Below are 15,228 nucleotides of genomic sequence, written 5' to 3' on the forward strand. Positions count from 1 at the left end.
GTGAAGAGGTTTACTATATATATATCAGCATTATGTGGGAAATCCCTAATATTACAATTGGATTTAGCTAATAATATTGTTTAATCTGTCTGTAACCTTAACAACATTTTAGCAATTATTTTGGCAGGAAATAATTCATTTAGAATAAAGATTCCATTTGCAAAATGTAATTGAGGAGAGTTTTAATATTTAGGTCATTTCAACCAGTGAGCGGATGGAATGGGTATCTTTCATTTACTATGTTCTTAGTTAAATTCTTAGGAATTTTTTTTCTGATTGAATTTAATTGTAATTTATGGATTTCCTGTGGAAAAATAATGCATATTCTTCCAAAAGACAATACATATGTTCTAGAAGGGAATAAAAGTTATGACTAAGTGCCTCCTGTTTGGTTTTCACATAGGCAATGCCCAGAAGGATATATATGTGTGAAAGCTGGTAGAAACCCCAACTATGGCTACACAAGTTTTGACACCTTCAGTTGGGCTTTTTTGTCTCTGTTTCGGCTAATGACTCAGGACTTCTGGGAAAACCTCTATCAGCTGGTAAGAAATTATTATGACATAAATAGTAAACTGTTGGTGACCTCCAAAATTACATAAATAGGCTTATTTTTACATGAGCTGAAAGCAAAATGTTGTTGCAGTGAAAAAGGTAAGCGGTGAAATAATATATAGATATGCTTTCTGCTCCCCAGACTCTTCGTGCTGCTGGGAAGACATACATGATCTTTTTTGTTCTGGTGATTTTTCTGGGCTCTTTCTACCTGATCAACCTCATCCTGGCTGTGGTCGCCATGGCCTATGAAGAGCAGAATCAAGCAACAATGGAAGAAGCAGAGCAGAAAGAGGCAGAATTTCAACAGATGCTGGAACAACTAAAGAAGCAACAGGAAGAAGCTCAGGTAATGATAGAAATTGTCCTTTCTGAACAACCTTGTTCTTAAGGCAAGGAAAAAAATCTTTTATGATTAACAACACATACACATTGTGCAATGAATTGTGGAAAATAAAAGGTCTTGTTTACCATGCAAGTTATAAAAGTGGAAATAGCCAATGAAAACCAGAAACGAACCAGACAGTAAAAAAAGCAAGTTAATGGTACTGAAAAGAATGTTACTTCATTCACCAAGGGATTGTAAAAGTAAAATGTTTGTCGTAAGAGTGTTCTAGAAACCTGACATTAAATAGTCATAATTAATGGTGCTTTTATGTTACAGATCTTATAAATAGCATGAACGAAGTCTAGTGATGTTACTTCTGGTTTACATCTGAGTGAGAATTGCCAAGCTGGCTGTACTTAATAGTATTCATCAAATAGAGAGAAGGATCGTAATCAGTGTTCTTTTAGGTTTCTATCCCGCAAAATAATTAAAAATATCCCTAATTGACGCTGTAGTAAATCAGAAGTTTATGTATTCTTAGAAGAGACAAGCAATATTCAAAACCAGATGAGCAATATTCATAACAAAGATATTATTTCAGAATTCTTTTAAAGTAATCTTTGTTTCCTTTCAAAAGAGAAGAAAATTATTTAAAGTTTTATGAGAAAAAGACATTTCAATAGACACTTTTGTGAAAGATTTTCTTATCTGAAAGTAAAATATATGCAGGGGTTCATCTCTGTGAGTCAGCCATCTGTCTAATTTCTGGACTGATTTACCATTGCTTTTCAAATGGCATTTAGTCATTTTCAACAGGACAGTGTTTATAAAATGCTAGCAAATTTGAATCTTCTATGAAACTATGTTTTTGGTAGTACTTTGCAGGTATTTTCCATAAGTTAGAATGACTCCATAAAGTGCTAATAAAAAGAGAAATTCTCTGTTTTTTCGCTTGAACAGAAATCTTTATGTATGACCTGTGAAATCTAATTAGCATATCTTAATTTTAGTCATTAAACTTTATCCTTTCCACATTACTAAAGAAAGAGCAGAATCCTGCAAAACTCAAATTTAGAAAGGTTGAATGTCAGCAAAGTGTACGTTGCTGGCTTTTTCTTAAATCTGGTATTTTAATGCCTTAAAGGCACTAAATCACATTATATCAAAAGATATCAGGAGGCTCATCTAGATGTTTCTATGTCTGCAAGTGGGGAAAAATGACACTGATCCAGACATAGAAAGAAAAATAGAATATGAAACAGAGACTACAAGTCAGGTTGAATAAAGACCCTGGAAAGTCATATTTTTTTAAATGAGTGACCACTACATTCATTATAAGTAAACCATTATTACAGTCAGGATCTCTTTTGTTTATGAAAATGTTAGCAGAAAGTAGGCAGTACAAGGTGGATCACTGATGTGTTGAGTTAGTTGCTGAGGCAGAAATTACTTTGGGACCCATCTCTTCACCCCCTTGACACTGAACTTATTCATCCACAAATTAAGTCATCACAGTGGTCTTTGGGTTGCTCCACTTGTTTGACCTTTACTGTTAGTATTATGAAGTAGATAGGTGATGACTCAGCATCTGCCACCTTTGTTTCTGTTCAAGTCTTTGAAGGATGATATTCTGAACCAGTATGACAAAACTTTGAGTATTGTTTTTTTATTTTATAAACACTTCAGAATCCCTTTAATATTCCATTTAGCAGAAAAAGTCTGTGTACAGTCAACTTCTATATCATGGGTTGTATGTTGTGGCAAAGAAAGACATTAATTCATTCTATGGGCTTTCAAACTATCCTTTCCTGCTGTAGAGAGATGTCATTATTCCTGAAATACTTGAATATAATATTGGCATTGAATATAATATGTTTTGCTGGATAATTACTAATCATCTTGTTATATAACCCTAGTCTATTGCCATTTATCACACCACCCTTTTTTGTAAGCTAAGAGCAGCCTTTCATCTTCCCGAAGATATTTCCACTACAGAATTTCATAGGAATCTCCCACAGTTCTTTCGAGGAACAACACCGGACATACTCTCAATTCTTCTTTTTTTGATGACAACCTTTCTCTAATGAACCACAACTAGTAGGCTGACCACTGTAGTTAAAGATACTGGTCCTGAGTTTTGGGATGACTCTGCTCTAGTAAGTCATCTCATCCCTTTCTATCCAAGAAGAAATCTAAACTTTTCTTCTTCTCTCAGGCTGTAGCACCAACAGGCAATAAATGTACCTTTGCATATCTATAACAAAGACCTAGAGTGCAGATATGGTGGGACACGTGGGAGGAGAAACGTGAAGAGGGAGGCAGGGCTTGAAGATGTGCCTAGAGAGTGTGCCTGGTACCAGCAAAGGCAGAAGGAAAGTAAAGGGAGTGTTCTTGCTGTGAAGACAGTGAGGAAAGGCTGGATTCAACTACTTTCATGGCACTATTTGGATTTTGATACATTAATACACATGATGAGTGTTAGGCATTAGTTTTCTCTGTAAGAGCTCAGAAGGGATTAGCTGAATTAGACCATGATGTGGGGCTTTTCTCCAGAGAAAATGGAGTAACAGGTCTGAAATACATGAAAAAGCATTATGTTAACACTTTTCTGACTACTTTTATTTTAGACCAGTGCCTTGTGCAGCAATACTTTAAGAAATAGTGTAGCTATTATTCTGCTGAAGTTGGTGCTTCAAATAGCTCATGCTGCTAAACAGTGAGGAGCTGTACGACTCAATAGTTTGTCTTCAGTAAAATTTTTTGGGGTATATTTACACACTCAAGAGTGTGCAAAGAGCATTATTATCACAGTGATAATAAAAACCAGTTGATAAAAGACTATAAAATTATTCTTTTTTTGGCCTACTAAGAATACCTTGCTTTGTAACCTGACAGACAACAGCAGCAGTAGCAGCAGCATCAGTTGCATCAAGAGATTTCAGTGGTGTAGGGGGATTAGGAGAACTCTTGGAAAGCTCTTCAGAAGCATCAAAGCTGAGCTCAAAGAGTGCTAAAGAAAGAAGAAACAGAAGGAAGAAAAGAAGACAGAAAGAAATGTCTGAAGCAGAGGACAAAGGAGATATCGATAAGTTCCCCAAGTCTGAGTCAGAAGACAGTATCAGAAGGAAAAGTTTCCGCTTCTCCACTGAAGGAAGTCAACTGACATATGAAAAAAGGCTCACTTCTCCTCACCAGGTACAGCACTCTATTTTACTAAGTCACATGTGTTCACTCTACTTTTATTTTCACTGATATTACAGCAGGTTTACATATGGAAGTTATGTAAATGGTGAATGAAGGAAAAATCAGTGGAAGCACCATTCACAGTGTAAGTTTGAGATGTTTGACCCATTCTATTAGCAAAGGGATAAAACAACATTCTAGGAATACTTATAAACTTAATTAACACATTTCTGAAACTGTATTTCTGAGGATGTGTCTAGCAGACTGGAGAAAGAAAGATTAGTATTCATATATATGCATTAATGAACCATACATTCTGGATCCATTTCAAAACTGTACAAATATGTGGGGTTTTTAGCAGACTGCAACATCAAAATAGTCTGCACAGGAAATCCCACATTACCAGTAGTTTCTATTATTTTCCTTAATTAGCTTCTTTAATGTGAAGATAATGCGAATAGTTGCACTAGTACTGCACAGTAAGGACAAACTACATAGGGATCTTTCAGGCTCATATATATAACAATTTAGTCATACTGTTCTTTTTCGTTAGAAATCCATTATACATGACAGAGAATCATTGCAATCATAGGAAAAAAGTAGTTTATGAAGGACCTCTGGACATGATTTAATCCAAAGTTCAAAGCTCTACTCCCATAAATCAAAGGGTCTCTACAGCTCCCTGAAAGGGGGTTGTGGCTGGGTGGGGGTCAGCGTCCTAGGCAACCAGTGACAGGATAAGAGGAAATAGGCTCAAGATGTGCCAGAAGAATATCAGATTGGACATCAGGAGGAATTTCTTCATGGAAAGGATTGTAAAATATTGGAATGGACTACTCAGGGAGGTGGTGGAGTCAGCATCCCTTGAGGTGTTCAAGAAATGACTGGACATAGCACTTAGTGCCATGGTCTAGTTGACAAGGTGGTGATCAGCCAAAGGTTGGGCTTGATGGTCTTGGAGGTGTTTTCTAGCCTAAATGATTCTGTGCTACTTTTGCTTATTTCAAGGCTACACACAGTTATGGCATTCTTAGAAAAAATCACTCAAAATGCATCTCTTCAAAATGATAATGTGTGGTCTGAGCCAATAGATGGCATTTACCTAAGAATACCATCCAGATTAAGAATAACTAATTAAAGACTCTCTTAACATTTTTTTTTTTTCAGTTGTAACAAAGCTTTGGGGCAAAAGTTGACAGCATACAACTAAAACTTGGGTGCCACAAGAGCGAAAGAATTGCAAACAATAGAATTGGTAAAGGAAGAGTTCATTTGTTTTGTTAGCCATGGAGTATCTCCCTGGTGAGACAGGGTCCAGAGCAGGAAACAATGAGGCAGAATGGTAAGGAGAGATAATCTGCTCTGCTGGTCCCTGTAAGAGGTTTTGTCCTTTGATACTATATTCCATATGCAGTTTGCCAGAAAAGTTAAACCTTCCTTTCAGTCCTTACTTTCTAGTAGCATGTAGACACATATATTTCTGCCTCTACATGTGTTAAATTTGCAGCCACTTTGGCTTATAGCTTTTGTCTCAACGCAGCAGGAACTTGCAGAACAGGCATTGTTTCTCCCAAATCCTTGAGGGGGCTAATCTAATTAGCTGTGCTCAAAATGTGGTAACACATATTGGAAAGATTGGCCTGCAAATAAAACATAGCAGCCATGGGAACATTCTCTAAAAGAACAAGGGTATCACTGGTAGTCAGATGAAACCCTGGTGAGCATGTCATTTTTTGAAGGACTGTAGGTTGGCCAGATATATTTAAAAGGAAATGTTAAAAGGGTGTAGTAATTAGTTTACCGCTTTTTCAGAATTCAGCGTCATATTCTGTAGAAGCTAGGGGTTTCTTTTGGATAAAATTATCTTTCAGTATAAGCAAAACAGCATTTTTTCTCCAGCCAAGTTTACATAAATGGGTTAGCAAAATCATTTGGCTGATATTTTTCAAATAACTCAGCCTGAGGCTGACAACCAGAATAGAAAATTTCAGCCCAAACTATTAAAATTTGGTATAGATATAAGAGCTATACCAAAGAGCAGAAAAAAATACATCTCATAATGGTAAACACCTTCCAACCCTGGTAAACAACAGGCAGTTCTACCATTTCAGTACATACATTATGTGTGTGAATTTATATATCTGACTATGCATATACAGAGATACATATGGGTTGATATATGTATATATACAGTGTTTGATTTTCAACGTATTAACATAGGATTATATAATATAGGACAGTTTTCACTTTCACTTTAATTATACCTGGGATCAGACCCATTGCTATTACATATGAGGACTTTCCACCTGCAAAAATACTGAAAAGGCGACAATAGTCTCAAACCAGGTTTTTGATGAACAAAGATGTGAAGATTTGTACAAATGCAGTACTGAAGGCTGAATGCCAGGTTACTTTTCTCCACAATTAGTACTCATTTTATTTATTCATGAATGCTGTTAATAAAATATGTAGCAAGGGAGAAGAACACTTCATTAACCGGCTTCTACTGTAATTAAAAGATAAATTACCAACAACCACTGATTTATTTTTCTCACCCGTAGCAGAATATCTTTAGGTAACGGTGTCCCTGATGAATACTTGCTTTGAGCTGCCTGATAACAGAGTGGTACATTCTGGCAGGTGTGTGCAGCCTGCTATAGCCCCCAGAGAGCTATGCCTAAGAGTGCTGCTACTGTATCTCCAAAGCTTCCCCAAGCTGTCTCCTCTGTAGTCTAGTTATTTTTCCCCCACTGTTGAGCCTATTGTGAAGAAGTCAGTCAAGTTCCTTACATCAGTTTAGAAGGATCTCAATACCAAACTTAAGATCACTTCTGCATCTACCAAATAAAAGAGAAAACAGTGATCAGTGAGCATTATTAGTTGTTATCCCTAGGAATCCGGGGGATGAAGAAGAGAAGTAAAGCACTTTTAGCTCTGTACTCTAATAGAAGGAATAAAAGATAAATACCTGCAAAACCTTGATAGTGATATTGAAAACTGTCTCCAGCACAGTCCATACCAGCTCTATGTACCGTCTTCACTCGGAACTCTTCAACCTTGCTTATGTCTTCTGCACAACTTTTCCTTAGTCCTGCTACATTACCTTAAAAGAATTTTCCCCTCTACTTCAGGTCCCCTGGTGAACACATTCCCCTAATGGACACACTTATAATAAAATGACTATCCTTCCTCCAGCACTGTAACTGTTCTTTGAAAAGCCAAGAACTTACAACTTTAGTTCTAATGCTGTTTTGTTTGGTTTGTTTTAAATCTTTTACAGTCTTTGTTAAGCATTCGTGGTTCTCTGTTCTCACCGAGGCGCAACAGCAAAACCAGCATTTTCAGTTTCAGAGGTCATGCAAAGGATATAGGATCTGAAAATGATTTTGCTGATGATGAACATAGCACTCTTGAAGACAATGAGAGCAGAAGAGATTCTCTCTTTGTCCCAAATCGACATGGAGAAAGGCGCAACAGTAACATTAGTCAGGCGAGTGTGTCATCTAGAATGATACCAGCCCTTCCAGTAAATGGGAAGATGCACAGCACTGTGGATTGCAATGGAGTGGTTTCCTTGGTTGGAGGACCTTCAGCTCTAACTTCACCTACTGGTCAGCTTATACCAGAGGTAATTATAAGTAAATCAGTAATTATTGCAGTTTGGTTCAGGCACAGAATTTTCTCTTGTTCCTCATCTCTGCATTCCTTATAATTTCTTAAAGAAATAATTTGTAATAGTTTCTAAACAAGAGAACATAAAGGAAAAAAGTCCTCAACCTCCTATGTCTAAGGCTTAGTAAAGTAATGTATTCTTGCTTTCAGCAAGAGATCTGCACATGGAAAAAAAAGAAGATTAATTGAATTTGATAATTTGTATATAGTTTTGTTTCAACAAAGGTAGACATTCAATATATAAACAAAGCTATAGCATGGAAATATGTATAGGAAAACTCCTATAAAATTAAACAGAAGGTGGTTACTACTCCCATGATAGTTACTAGAAATAACCCTTTCCGAATTTTTTCTCGAGGAATTTTGTCTCATGCTTTTCATGAGAAAAACATGTACCATTCCTAAATATCTTTCCAATTACATAACATTTCAGCCTCAGTTTCAAACTTCTGTAAGCTAAGATGTTCTTTCAAACATTCAAATAAGCAAGCCTTGCCCATACACAGTATTTTATATATTAGTATTATTATTATCATCACTATCAAGAAGGTACCTAGCAAAAATTTTGTTCAGCCAGTCATTTAAATGTGAAACACCTCCAGTCCCACATTGTGTTGGTATTGGGTCCTTCAGGTGATTCGCTACACTGTACAAAATTCCCACTGAGTTCACCAATAAAGAAGAAAGAAATCCTGACAAGAACAGAAACATTCAGTGTGTAAGAAAAGCATATTACATTGCACAAAGATGATTTTGATTATCACTACAATATTTATGCAGTAAATACTGTTAGTTGGCTGTTGAAAAGTATGGTCTAATTCCTCAGTATTTCATTTACAGGGCACCACTACTGAAACAGAAATAAGGAAAAGAAGACTGAGTTCATATCAAATTTCCATGGAAATGCTGGAAGAGTCTGCTGCAAGACAAAGAGCAATGAGCATAGCCAGCATACTTACAAATACAATGGAAGGTATTTGATGCATTTTATCTGACAGGCAGTTCAGTGAAGTTCTGCTAACTACATGTACAGAGAAATTATTTACATAATTTGCTTTGTAAATGTAAAACTGGACATGTGGAGTGTCTGAATGTCAGATACAAAAGGCTTTTGAGCATTTCTAAGGTCATTTACACAATCTAAATGCTTAACCATTTATTTTTCATAGCACCTTCCAAAATATTACTCTACTAAGTGGACTAACAAATAATGGTAGCTAGGGGGATGCCAGAGCCTCAAACAGAAAATATAGGGATTTCTTTTTCCATTAGACATTAGCAGGAAAAATCAATTAAGATAACCCAGGAATTGCCACTATAAAGACAGTGATGTACTAGAGCAATCATTTCCCTTGGGCTTTAAATCCAAGGATAGACAATAGGAAATTGGAATGAGAAATATAAAGGAAAAAACCCCAAATGTAATCAACCCATGCCACTGCCCAAAAAGTGTCTTAAGTATTTCTTAAATTTTTGGAGTTATCAAAGATAAAAAAAAAAAATTGTATTTTCTATATGGAAAAGCATACTTCTTGGGATTTTTTTTCCTATTTAATGGAAACTGAGTATGCTCACTCTTCATATATATGCCATTAATTTTATAAGCTTGCAGTATCTATCTACTGGATACTGGCAAAGTGTGGCAGGTGTTACAGTAAGACCAACCTTGCAGATTCAACATATATTCTAAAAAGACAAGAAATTACCAAGAAACATTGCAGTGTTACTAAGCCAGTATTGAAATATAATTTTAAAGTGAGTTCTGAAGCCCTTTGCTCTCAGATAAACAAAGAGATCGCAAACTAATTGTAGTAAGAAATGTAAGGTTTATATCACCTATTTTCTTCTAAAAAAAACCTGTTCTCACAAACGTGTATCTTCATGAGTATGTCGTCCTACTTTAGTGCAAGTGTGAGCTGTTGGTACCTCTTAAATCTTGGTTCTCCTCTCTGTAAACAGGATATCGCCTTAGAGAGCGCTGCATTCTTCCTCTAATTAAATAGTTTGTCCTTCCACTCTCCTGACCAGAAAAAAACATGTCAATGTAAACAAAACTGTCCTGATAGTCACCTCCTTACCCATGTCTGGTTTCCACCATTTCAGAAATTGCTAAGCACAGCAACAGAGTCTTCTGTGTCAACTCAGCATCCAGTATGAGTGGTCACTTTTGTCCAAGGCCAGTCCTGTCCTGCCTTTCATCATTCTGAGTTGCATGTTCAGAAATGTGATTATACCACCCAATCCATATATTCCTTCTGAAGTACTGTCTTTGTTGTGGTTTATAAAGACTATAGAAAGCTTTAGCTACTTATGATATCCTTTTCTGCCTGGAGAACTTGTTTATTTCAGTAGTTTGAAAGCTTTTAACTTCCAGTAATTCCACCCATATAAGACAATATTAGAGGCAAAAATCAATTGACTGGTCTTCAAAGTAGATTTTTGCAGTAAATCCTTATTAGCAAATCTGTGGAACAGCTATTGTAGCAAAGTCATCCATAAGTGTCATGATGATGGACATCTCTCTGTGCTCTAAGGGATGCCTGAAAAATGGGAAATTTCCAAGTTGAGTTGATGGCATTACGCGGAAATTTTATCAAAACTGTTGTGGACATTTCTTACATATTTTGTAGTCTTAGTATTTCTCACTTAAGCAATCATCAATCTTCCTTCTACGCTGTCCTCAAACATTCCATCACATCAGACATTCATTCTTGCTATTATTAACTTAGAAGAAGTTACTCTTCTTCTGTAACTTTGACAATATTGACAGTGAAATGGAAGAAAATAGTTTCCAAAGATTCTAATTTAAAGCAGTTGCTAAACAGAGTTGTTCTCCTAATACAGATATATGTTGTTCTGTTTGTCAGTTGATAGATGCTGCAACTGTACAAGACATTTTCAAACCAAATTAAATAATAATTTACAAATAAGAAAGCAGGCATGCAATACATTAAAAATAGCCATTCAAATAAGAAATTAGAGGTATGCATTACAGATCATTTATCTGATATTGTAGTGGTTCAGTGTAGTAGCAAACATAACACTTTTAGTATCTCAAATCAAAATATGTACTCATGTTTTGTACATACTAGAAAAAATGTGAATCCTTTATGAAGCTTATACCAATTATATATAGCAGCTCACTGACGAGTGAATCATGTTGGCTTTTAATATCTATAATTAAGATATCTGCTGTAAGCAAGTCAAGTAACCTAAACTAACTCTCTAGATTCTCCCTACTGTCATGGGAAAGACAAATACATTTCTCTCTTTAGACAGTTGTCTCCGATGATTTACTCTGACTTCACTGTCCATTGGTTGTAGAGGATCTTAAATAAAGTAGATGCCTTACTTTAAGGTGGCTGCACATGGGTGAGGGAAATCTCATGTTAGTGAGAGCTGTTTATTTGATTGATATAATCTTTTTCTATATTTTAAAGCAAGAACTTCCAGAAGATAAATTTGTAATATTCATTTTTTCTATTTTTTCTTTTCAGAGCTTGAAGAATCCAGACAGAAATGCCCACCATGCTGGTACAGATTTGCAAATACTTTCTTGATCTGGGATTGCTGGAGTCCATGGTTAAAAGTAAAGCATGTCGTCAATTTAGTTGTGATGGATCCATTTGTTGATCTTGCTATAACTATTTGCATTGTTTTAAACACCTTGTTTATGGCCATGGAACATTACCCAATGACAGAACAGTTTAGCAGTGTCCTTTCTGTGGGGAACCTGGTAAGTAGTTTGTCATGCACTACTTTTTGATGTAAAAATACCCTTTTCTAAAAGAAGACATGTATAAATGCATTGAATTTGTTTTAAATCTATTCCAAAAATGTCTTTTTATAATCAATTTAGAAATGGTACATATGATTTTCACAGGTAAAGTGATTTTTTTCCTGAAGCCTTTGTCTTTCATGAATCTTGTTTTCTAACTACTATAATGAAATAACTGAATATAGATGGAAGTGCAGTCTTTCACTGGAATGCCAGACTTGTTGATGTCTACCTTGGGTTTTTTCTTTCCAATGTTAAGGTAGATTATGCAATTTTTACCGTGATACTGATATTACATCACAGAAAATATTTTTCTTCCATACAAAATTGATGAAATATTCAATGTCAGAATTTCTCTTGGAATTTTTTTCAGTTACACTACAGTGAAAATACCTTTATAAAAAAGGCATGCTCCCAAACTTCTTTGTTGCGCTGCACAAACAACTGATCACTACACAGTTCAAGAAAGTTTTGAGTTAAATTCTGGATTTAAAAACACTAAAAAGCATTGATAATTTCACATTTGGCACTCGGAGATAATTCACATCACATTATCACCCTGAAATTCACTTTCCTAAAGGAAATAGCTGTCACACAGCATGGTAACTATGTGTGAAACTTCTTTATTCTTACAAAAAGCCCGGTACAAGAAATTCCAACTTCCCTTGTCTACAAGACAGACTTCAGAGGGTCTATGCTTAGAGAGTCTGACATTAGAGAGTAAAACTTTTAGACTGTAAGCTAGGAAAATCTTGCTGTCAAGTCTTGTTTTACTTTACTGGAACCATCTGCATCAAACAGGACTTAAAACACCAGGTGACATCACATCATCTCCTGGATGGATAGTCCAGCACATACCAGGGAGCTGAACTGCTGCCTGGTCAATAGCTTTTTATAGGTTTACCAAACCTCTGTCCTACTATATATCCTGATTTAGTTACTTGTTTTCAGTGTTTAGAAATATTTAGATGCCATTTGGAGATAGCAATCAGCTGGTTTTTATAATAACAGGTGAGAGAACTCACTGGATTAAAAAAAATTCCTCAGGTATATAAATTTCTCATAACCATTCACTACATTTTGTTTTAGGTATTCACTGGGATATTTACAGCAGAAATGGTACTAAAGATTATTGCCATGGACCCTTATTATTATTTCCAAGAAGGCTGGAATATTTTTGATGGTATTATCGTTAGCCTTAGTTTAATGGAGCTTGGTCTTGCAAATGTTGAAGGATTATCTGTTCTTCGGTCATTCAGATTGGTAAATACCTTGTGAATTAAATATTTGCATGCCATTATCTCACTCAAAAAAAAAAAAAAAAGTAAAAAGTGCTGGTGCCTGTAATAATTACCATATTTTGGAAATATGTATTGTATACTTCAATGGCTCACATTATTTTTCTTATGTGCCTAATTTGCAAGCTATGTTTGGTAAGTACAAATTTAAGGTGTTTGATACCTTTTAGTATCAAATTATCCTATTGATCTATCCAACTGATATACTTTGCCAACATAAGACTAACTGCTACCTTTAAGAATTTTGTAAGTCTTTACACTGATTTCATTAAGAATCATCAAAGTTGAATATCTGTAAAAACATACATACTGTCACCAGCATATAGATTCATAGCATTTTTAGTCTTTATATTGTGAACACTACTTTGTGTTACTTGTGAACTTAAGCAGATCCTCTCTTCACATTTATTTTAATGGGCACCAACAATAAACTTCTAGTCACACCATTACATATAACAGTTGTAACAAGCTGACTTTAAGATAACATTTAAATTGAAATATTATTGAGCTTTTAATAGAAACGTATTTTTAATAGCAATTAGTATTGTGCACAAACTAGTTTATAGATGTGTTTCCTAGAGGCCCAAGATTAATGATTTAAAAGTCTTTATTACCAATAGTCATCACACTGGTTGAAAACCTTATCTCCTAATACATAGAGCAGGAAGGAGTGACTTATTTAGCACTACTTGCAATGGTATCCAACTTCACATAACATAGTTTGAGTAATGAATATTATTTTTAAGTTAGTGTTTATGATTTGAATGGACATCATAATATCAAGATCAAGATTTTGCTTAAAAAATTGGCCTCTATCTAAGCATGGAAGGCTTAATGTGGTGCTGAGGGAAATGTGGAACCAAGCCAACAAAGAGGGTGTAGTCACAGTGATGAAAAGAGTAGAAGCGCCTAAAATGTCTCTAAGAATTCAGGAATCATCTGTAAGTGGACGTTTAAAAATAGTAAAATAAAATGTCAAAAAAACCACAAATTATGACTTTTTTTTACTATGTGCATGACTGAAATCAAATGATAAACAATGCATTTTTGACAACTTCTCCATGTTCCCTGCTTCCTGTTAAAATAATAATGTGGTACTACTGAAGAACAAATTAATACAGAAATTGGTATGCTCTGCTAGCCAGCTTGAACCTAGCTTCTCTTTTGTAACTAATACTAATAGTTCATCTGCATTTTTGTTTTGCAGCTTCGAGTTTTCAAATTGGCAAAATCTTGGCCAACTTTAAATATGCTGATTAAGATTATTGGCAATTCAGTGGGGGCTCTGGGGAATCTGACCCTGGTGCTGGCCATCATTGTGTTCATTTTCGCTGTGGTTGGGATGCAGCTGTTTGGCAAAAGCTACAAGGAATGTGTCTGCAAGATCTCCAGTGACTGTGTGCTTCCTCGCTGGCACATGCACGACTTTTTCCACTCTTTCCTGATTGTATTCCGAGTGCTGTGTGGAGAATGGATAGAAACGATGTGGGACTGCATGGAGGTTGCAGGCCAAACCATGTGCCTTATTGTTTTCATGCTGGTCATGGTGATTGGAAACCTAGTGGTACGTGATGAACATTTTTGAACATTAACTCTGATGCAGATGTACAGGACTCACAGCTAGGCAATGAAAATGTTTGTCATCCTTCTGTTTAGAATTAAAAAATTAATCTGAATGGGCTAAATTTTGGGTAAAAACATACGATGATTGCATTTTCCTCTTTTTCACACATTTCTATCCCCTGAAGTACTCTTACTATGGGTACAAGCATTTAGAAGGAAACTAAAATGTCAAATCCAACATCCTGTCATGGGAGTGCTAGAACTAATTTAGAGCTGCTGTTTAATTTTTACTACTGAACTTTTTGGATTGTTTACGTGTAAAAAACAAAAATGAAACCCAGAGGGATTTGCCGTCCAGCCTAAAAAGGTGTTTGAAAACTTCTAACTCAAGATTGTACAAGAAACCTTTATAAAAAAATTTAAATTCAAGCTGACAAGTTAAAATGCAAAATTTCAATTGATAAATATTGAATTGGTGAGAACTTCCTAGACATAAGTCTTATAAAAGGAATGAACCATTTACACTTTTACTTTATTTTTCAGTTTCTTTTACCATTAAAATTTGCAGTCAAAATTTCCTGTCAAAATTCTCTTCCTTTAGTGATATTTTTAACATGACTTAAATTTTTATAAAATAGAATTCAAAATATTTGTATCCTAGTTATTTACATGACCTTGCAATCTTGACATTTTTTCAGCAAAAATGTGCAGAGCCCCAAAAAGTTATTTATGATCCACAACCTGCTCTACTTCTTTTTTTAGAATCATAGAACTATTTACTTTGGAAAAGGCCTTTGAGATCATCAAGTACAACTGTTAACCTAGCACTGCCAAATTTAACACTTCTGATA

At 35.3% G+C, this 15,228-nt stretch overlaps 1 protein-coding gene across 5 annotated transcripts in view; it reads left to right on the top strand.

Annotated features, from left to right (window-relative positions):
* LOC103616597 (sodium channel protein type 2 subunit alpha) overlaps positions 1-15,228 on the top strand; it is a 70,513-nt gene that overhangs the window by 25,442 nt on the left and 29,843 nt on the right. For all 5 annotated transcript variants that reach the window (XM_017735773.1, XM_017735771.1, XM_017735772.1 and 2 more), the window contains 8 exons: positions 404-545; positions 698-904; positions 3,779-4,078; positions 7,347-7,694; positions 8,579-8,711; positions 11,236-11,474; positions 12,606-12,779; positions 14,022-14,378. In XM_017735773.1, coding sequence (XP_017591262.1) covers positions 404-545; positions 698-904; positions 3,779-4,078; positions 7,347-7,694; positions 8,579-8,711; positions 11,236-11,474; positions 12,606-12,779; positions 14,022-14,378 — 1,900 coding nt within the window. The remainder of the gene's footprint in view (positions 1-403; positions 546-697; positions 905-3,778; positions 4,079-7,346; positions 7,695-8,578; positions 8,712-11,235; positions 11,475-12,605; positions 12,780-14,021; positions 14,379-15,228) is intronic.

Source organism: Corvus brachyrhynchos, unplaced genomic scaffold (genome assembly GCF_000691975.1).
Source record: "Corvus brachyrhynchos isolate BGI_N302 unplaced genomic scaffold, ASM69197v1 scaffold255, whole genome shotgun sequence".
NCBI lineage: Eukaryota > Metazoa > Chordata > Aves > Passeriformes > Corvidae > Corvus > Corvus brachyrhynchos.